The 8,212-nt window shown below is 38.6% G+C and overlaps 1 protein-coding gene across 7 annotated transcripts in view; it reads right to left on the bottom strand.

The window, feature by feature from the left end:
- Positions 1-721: 721 nt before the first annotated feature.
- fmnl2a (formin-like 2a) overlaps positions 722-8,212 on the bottom strand; it is a 66,164-nt gene continuing 58,673 nt past the window's right edge. For 2 of the 7 annotated variants that reach the window (XM_049593561.1, XM_049593563.1), the window contains 2 exons: positions 5,682-5,801; positions 3,648-3,785 (listed from right to left, as the gene is read on the bottom strand). In XM_049593561.1, coding sequence (XP_049449518.1) covers positions 5,710-5,801 — 92 coding nt within the window. In that variant the 3' untranslated portion in view covers positions 3,648-3,785; positions 5,682-5,709. Of the gene's footprint in view, positions 4,285-5,681; positions 5,802-8,212 lie in introns of all 7 variants that reach the window. The other 5 variants (XM_049593556.1, XM_049593557.1, XM_049593558.1 and 2 more) reach the window with 3 other exon arrangements.

Raw genomic sequence — 8,212 nt, 5'->3', positions numbered from 1 at the left:
TGACTAGTATTTAATTCAGTTCTACACTCTGCTAGTTTATTAGCCACACCTAGCTTAAACTAACGCAGGCTAATGCAAGAATCCTGCAGTCAATTCTAATTTTTGACGCTTGTATAAAGCTGTTGAATTGTACTGAGGTCTTTCTACCTAAAACTGTAACCTTAAATGACCATAAAGTTGAATCAACACCTCCTCTTTAATAGTTTAAACAAAAACTGAACATCATGACTTTAATGAAGGTAGAATTTATTGCATGTGTGTTCTATTAGACTGATTGTTAACTGCCTGTTTTAGCAAGGTGACTGAGTATATGATTAAGCTTAAAACCTTACAGTTCAGCTCGGAGTTACAGTCAGAAACACTGAAAGATGTGGCATTATTGCCCAAGTAATATGGTCATGTAATGATAGCTCTGTCAGTTTTACAGAAGCAGGGGGCCATGTTTGCAGTCATTTTTAAATGTTGGTATCTTGGGATCACAACCTAATTAATTCTGCAATCTCAAGAAGAAAACAAGTCATTTTCTTGTGATAAATGATCTTGTTATCTCAGGAATCGACTTAAATTAACCTGTAATTATGAGAAAATAAGCTTTATTATCTCAACAACAAAAAAATTAACTTGCGATGTCAAGATAACACCATTAAAAATAATAGCAACCACAGCCATTCTCAACCATTACGTCCGTTTCAGAAAGAAAAAAAAACAGTTCCCAGTGGTATCAGTTTTATATTCAATGTAAATAGTTTATTTGATCATATTCATTGAAAATCTCATATAACCTAATTAAACAACAAAAAAAACATGTTATTTTGTAATAAGCACAAAGTGCCTAAAATACATTTCTGGTGAAAGTAAAAAAAAAAACAACATGCCAGTATTATCCAGTTAGAGAAATGTCACTATTACAGACAGTGAAGCAGAGAGAAAAAGGAGATGAAACGGCAGCACGTGCTTCAGTGGACGTAATTACAGGAGGGTGAATCACTGAGCCACAAAACCAGCTAATCACAGGACGACTAATGGAAACTAGTTTATTTTAGGTACAATACATGTGATTAAAAGTTGAAATCTGTTCAAATGTACCAACAATTGCAGATGAAAGGTGTTGTATGTTTTTATAGCTGGCTTTGATGCGCCTGTGACACACCCACGAGCAAACTGGGTGATCTGCTGCCTCCTGCATGACCGTGAGAAATCTATGATTCAACACTCTACTGTAGACTCTGGCTGCATTTGGCTTAATTAAATATACAAAAAAAGAAAACTATAAGTTAAAATAACATTCAAGTTGTATAGCACAAGGCAATGAAAACTTTTGTTTAAACAATATGTACAATATTAACCATCTGGTAATGTGAAGTAAGTAAAAAAAACAAACAAAAAAAAACATGGTTTGTTGTAAAATATCTGTACATTTAGGAAACTTTTTTTGTGTTGTGTACTTTGTTTTTAATGAGCACGGACACACATTAGATGAAAACATGAACTTCAAGAAATCCTTTCAGTGGTTAAATACTATACATTAAAATTACAATAAAGTAAGTAAACACAGTAGCCTGGAATATAATTAATCTGTAAAAAAAAAAAAAAAAAAAGTTGACAGAGATGAAATGTGACGTTATATCCAGTTCTGACAATGAGATTCGTGCAGTTACTGCGTAGAAAATGTGTTTTTTTATGCTGCTTTACAGGCTTGTTTACTCAAAATTTGTTCCCAGACACCAGACAAACTGCTGTGCTGCTACAGCAATGCAACATTTTAAATGGACGGTAGAGTTTAATGTGAGCAGACAGCCGCCTTCTTTGACTCAAGAGCTACAAACTCAGGCTTGATTCATAACTGAAGTGGCAAATTATGAAAGAGAAGTCAGCATGGAGATAGACACCTGATGTATATACAATTTACATTGGTTCGGTCTTGTTTTGAAGTGGTTTTGATGTCTTTTGTTAATTTCCCATCATTCTTATACTTCCTTTAGTACAAATATAGAATTTTAATTACTTTTCTGATCGCCGTCTTCATGCCTGATCATCAGCCCTTTTAGTCAAAGTCGAAGAATCATGAGATGTAATGAAAAAAGTGCAGGTTGAGCACATTTGTATAGTCAGAGGAATGGAAAGAGCACCGGAATGTACCAAGATACGACAGATGTAATATTTGTAACAGCTAAAGGGAACTCGTCCCATACATTCTACATTAGGTCTCCAAGGAAGCATCTCTTCACGTGGCTCTTAAGGCCACCGTAAGTCCAGTTTTACACATCTTTCAGGGACAGTTCAACCCCTCCAAATCATAAATATTTTTCCTCTTACCTATAGTGCTATTTATCAGTCTAAATTGTTTTGGTGTGAGCTGCCGAGTGTTGGAGATATCAGCCGTAGAGATGTCTGCCTTCTCTCATATATCTTTCAACTAGATGGCACTCAGCTTGTGGTGCTCAAAGCTCCAAAAAAAAAATACATTTAAAAACCCAACAGCAATGTCTCTTTCCAGAAATCATGACCTGGTTATTCAATAATCCACAGACCTTGTTGTTAGCAGTTTCATGTAGGAACTATTTTCTCTCTACCGAACTAAACCCACCAACCGTATCACCACGCAGAAGGAAGCGTGCTTCTACTGCTAGCTCACCTAGCATCTCTGAGCTAGCTTACAATAAAGCTCAGCCATGGAGGATGCCATTATTGTCATGTCATGTGCTGTCATGAGCACAAGCCTCTCATCCATGCATAGATGCCATCGACTGAAAAAATAATAGGAGATGCACGCTTCCTTCTGCACGGTGATGTGGTTGGAAGGTATTGTTCAGTGGAAAGAAAATGGCTACTACATGAAACCGTTTGAGTAACCGGGTCTACTTTATCTTTACTCAAGGTAATCCACAGACCTTGTTGTGAGCAGCTTCATGGAGGAATTATTTTCTTTGTACCGAACTACACCCACCAACCGTATCACAGAGGAGGAAGCGTGCATCTACTTGTGCATCTGAACTGTAACGTTAGCTAGCTTGGTGGGGTTAGGTGAGCTAGCAGTAGATGCACACTTCCTTCTGCACGAGTAACCGGGTCATGATTTATGTAAAAACAAGATCCACCCGACAGGTGTGGCATTAAAAAAGCATGATTACAACTACCTCCTGAATTTGGGACCAAAACTCGATGCGTTTAAATTTTGTTCTGTGTATTTCCACTGTATCTCATCTCTACAGCCGATACCTCCAACACACAGCAACTGACACCAAAACAATCTAGACTAATAAACAGTGCTACAGGTAAAAGGTAAAAAAAATATATTTTTGACTTTGGGGTGATCTATTCCTTTAAAATTAAAGCCAGGTCAAGTTGTATTGCTTAAAGTGGGGTAATATTAGAAACAGTCATCAGACAAACAATATAAGTTCAGGCACTTGGCTTGTCTAAGGTTTCTCAATCAACCTTTCAGACACTTAAAGTTCAGTCCCACACATGTCCCAGTCCTTCATCGTGAAAAGCTGCTACTATACCACAGACATGGAATAACGTGTATTCATATGTAATATATATACATACTCATCTCTATGGTTGCTACACTTGTCATCTTTCACTTGTCATCCTTCAAACCTCCTGTCTCTCCCTCTCTAACGCATCCTCACCGTCGCCATATCCCCTCCCAGCACATGCACTGCTCCCTCGTCACATGACCACTTCGCCGTTGTTCATCGGCCGCAGGTTCTGATCATCAAAGCGTCTCCTGACACTCCTCCGCACAGCGTCTGCTCGCCTGTAAGGCTGATTCCTCAAATCTGAGATGGAGGGAAGGGATTGGATGGGGAGGAGGAGGGGGGGATAAAAAGAGCTGTCAGTCATCTTGTCGAGGCGATTTGATGAGCCCACATGCTCAGGGTGCTGGCAGCCTGTCTTTCAAAGCAGCATGAGTTCTACACAGAAAAAAAGCCTCGTAGGTCTGATATCTCTGGGTGTTACGACTGAGACAGGCCATAGTGGAAAACCTTGTGAGACTAAGATGATCCTTACCCAAAAGAAGGGTGAGTAAACTATTGAAAAGAGCTATTTTACAGTGTTAGACTTTCAAACTTACTGATATGAGGTAGATAAAGTGAGGGGAGAACAGAGAGAGGTACTGAGTGGTTCTACATGAGAGGACAGTAAGACAGGTAGGGAGATAATAAAGAGATGCTTGCCAGGTTTGGGACACATCCACCACTACAGGTGTGCTACTGGAGGAGTTCCTTACCCTCGAGTAGACATTGGGAAATTTAGTAATATTATTCTTCTTTAGGGCTAGATGAAGAGAAGACAAAACGTAGGTTAAAAATCGAGGAGGAGGAGGCCGACCAGAGCATGTCAGCCCGACATATTCACACTGCCTTTGCTAAGAGAGCGCTGCGAGAGCAAAGCAAAGTGGCAGCAGGCTGCATGAGGCAGGGGGAGGCCAGAGAAGGGTAAGGGCATGAGAGGGGACAGAGCTGGAGGATGGTTAACCAGTTCAGGGAGGAAGGTGGAAGAGTGGAGGATCAAAGCTTCTGAAGGTTTTTTTTTCTGTGTTATAAACTCAGTCTGCTTTGCGGAGTGGCTACCAGCAGGACAGGAATAAGAGCCCGTTTCAAACTCCCAGTACAGAGCAATTGTGAACTGAAATAAACAAACATGGTTCCAGGACACAGGAGGATTGGGACACCCGATAGCATCTTGACCAAAAACCAACCAAAGCATGCGTGCAGCCAGGGAAAGCACTGATTACTGTTGAATTAATTACCACAAAACAGGTGTAATCTCAGTGAAACACCCTGGTTGCATGTTAGTAGCGAACACAGAGTGACGACAGACCGCTGCAATGTGAGTAATTATTCACATGTAGACGTCATGCATATTATTAGTGAGCCAGAGAGCCATTTGACAGAGAGGTGACCTGTCAGCAGACACAGCATATGGGCTAACTGGGAGAGCAGGAGTGCATTGTGGGAAAGTGGGAGGGATGAAGCAATCAGCATGCAAGAAGCTGTATCAGCAGCAGTTATGATTATGTGATAACAAACATACAAACATTCATTTTTCATTAAAACACTGATTGAAACACACAGAAAAGCAAATATAATGCCACAGGCACCTTGACAACCATGAGATCGGTCATATCTGCCATGTAGGTGATGACTGATATGTACTACAGTCAAATAAATCACTTTATTAGTGATAAACCCTAAAATATTTGATTCATGAGTCAGTTCTTGTTTATAATCTGTCACCACTAGATGGCAGCATGCAGCTTAACCATTACTTAATGAGAAAAAGAACCCTCTTCACCAATTTTAATCTCCTGTCAGTGCAGATAAGAGTACGACCTTGGAGACAGTTTCCTCTGTGACATTATGGTTTGCCGTGGTTGATAAAATAATGATGATAAATGAGTGTGTCACACTTCATGCAGGTGTGCAGAGAAAAACCATTACACCGACACCGTGTCATGCTCAGGAGGGAGAGAACACTTGTGAACACACACATTCAGGCGTGTGTGCAAAAACCATGTGATCGGGCACAGTGCACACACACAGGTCCAAAAGTGTGAAGGTTGAGTGTGACAGTTTTTTTTTTTTTTTAAAAAAAAAAGGAAGTGGGGAAGGGAAGAGGCATGCAAGGATGGAGGAAAAGAGACAAAGAAGAGAACGTTTTGTTCCAGCAACCTTAGAGAAGAGAGACAGTTCTACAAGCTTAGTAATGGTACTCCTCATTGAGGGCGGGCTCGCAGAAGAACCGAGAGCCACGCTTGGCTGTGCGGGCGGTAAAGGGCACTGTCTTCAGCACTGCATTGAGAACAACAAGGACAACAGCCAGGACAAGACAGGACAAACACAGTATAAGAAAAGCAGACTCCTACAGGGGTTTAGCACTGGTTAGCGCTAAGCAAATATCCAACAACAGCATCAGGAGGGGCCAGGGCTAAATGTCTTCTACAGTGTTTGAGAGTGAATAGCGCTCTACTGAAGGGCCTGACAGTAATTAATTTAATTTAATCTATAATTTCACTGTAGACTTTTTCTAGCTATGTTTGTTAGAATACGGCAAAGTTATATTGTTACTACGGAAGCCCTGAGAGGCAAGTGAAAAAAAAATAATATTGTGTTGATCTATTTTGTCTTATCTCAATAGTTTTCTCCCGTGTTTATGATTTAAGAACAGGAAAACGTCTTTGTCAGGATAATCTTTCGAATTACCTTAAAAAAAAAAAAACAGAAGAAAGAAAAAAAGGTTTTGGCAGGCGACACTTTTTTGTGTTTCAGTGTTTGTTGTTGTAATACTCATTTTGGCCACAAGAGGCTGAAGTACACCACTACCCTATGTTCTTAATGGGACTAAGACAGATTAGCCCCAATAAAAATACATTTCTATCCAAAAGAATGACATGACACATAAACGTTACATAATCCGCTAATACAGTGGCTTTTTTTAATATTTCAATTTTCATTTAAGCAATGTTGTAGACCTAAATTACATTCTCCAATTGTAAAAATGTGAAGCCGATACACCAAATATATATATATATTTTTTTAACATGTCAGCAACTAAAATGTGCGTAACACATCTACCCCCTGGTACCTTTTTACTCAAATTTTTGCCAAACCTCAATTGCAGTGGCTAGTCCTGAGTGTCCCTAGCTGGTTAGCTATGGATACCAAATCTAAAAAAGTAAAAGCCTTGGAATAAAATAGAGAATTTAGTAGTTCATGTTTGCTTTCACTGCCAGCTCTGCAAAGTTAAAGCACCAAATAATCATAAATAGTGTCCAGCACAGTAGCCATCTTGTGGGAAAACTTATTAATGAATGCTCATGACTACTAGTACAGACTAATTTAAAATTAATAGGCTATATTTCCTTCATTATAAGGCTCAAATATGTTTTGAACACACTTTTTTTTTTTGGTCAAAAATAGCTCTTGACAGTAAAGGCTGCCAACCCCTGCACTAACACAAATATGTACCTTGTGTTTAAAGTGAATACATACATTAAACCTCACAAGGAAGAAAACATGACAAGTGACAGTCGTATTTAGAATATGGAGTCGTGGTGCACTCCAGCCTCTTGTGGCCAAAATGAGTATTACAAGAATTAACACAGAATCCTGATCCTGACAAAAAAAAAAATCACTGGCCCAACCTATTTACAGCTAATTTCACAGATGAATAAAAGTAACTTAGAAAACTTATCCTGGCAAAAACTTTTTTGTTTGTTTTTATTTAACCTGGCAAAACTTTTATTTTCACCTTTTCACAGATAAATTTTTTTAAGGAACTGGCAAAACCGTCCCCAAAACCACATGTTCTTTAGTCATAAACACAGGAGAGAAAAAAATACACCATACTTTAAAAATAGATCACCAAATTTTTTTTTTTTTTTTGCATTTGCCTCTCAGGGCCTCCATATTGTATAGAGATCTGAATTAAAATCATAAGGAGGTCTTAAACACTTGGGGCACATTTACATTATTCCTGTGGTTAGTGGTGGAAAAATATTGTGAACCTTTATTTTAAAAGCAGCCAAAATCTTACTTAAGTAAAACTGCAGAAGTATTAACAACAAAATGTACTCCCTGTATTTAGGGAGGCACATTAAACATAAAAGATTTACAGTATCACATGTGATATTATTGTATTTCTAATACTAGTAGTTCGTAAGTAGCATTACACTGTTGCTGCTGGATTGTAACTTCTTTAAAAACACCCAAACATTATGAAATCTACAATATATAGTATTTAATAATATAAGGTAATAGCTTATTACATGTTTTGTAGGTCAAATCTTATTTTACAAATTAAATTAATAGAGCTAGACTATTATTAGACGTTATTAGCTTATTACTGAAATATGTACCAGTATCTATGTGAATGACGGCTGATAGAAAAGTATATACTGTCCCTATTAAATAGTTTTTCCACCAGAGAGCACTTGAGTAGATGTACTTAGATAAATTCTATCACTGCCCCTGGTAATTTATTCTCCTCTGATGAATTAATACGCTAGGAGCTAGTCACAACCCGGCCCCGTCTACGTACAGATGGTGTTACAAAGCAGTGACAAAGCAGATAAGATAAGCAATGATCATCAGACACACTGGAGCTGAATATCACTGGATTAGCTGGACTGTCAGGTCATGTTTGTGCTCATCAGGTTCCACCTTTAGTTCTCAAACATCTGACAGCTTTATTTAGAAAGAGC

This window comes from Epinephelus fuscoguttatus, linkage group LG13, assembly GCF_011397635.1.
Source record: "Epinephelus fuscoguttatus linkage group LG13, E.fuscoguttatus.final_Chr_v1".
Lineage (NCBI taxonomy): Eukaryota > Metazoa > Chordata > Actinopteri > Perciformes > Serranidae > Epinephelus > Epinephelus fuscoguttatus.
This window is presented reverse-complemented; position numbering and strand designations above follow the sequence as displayed.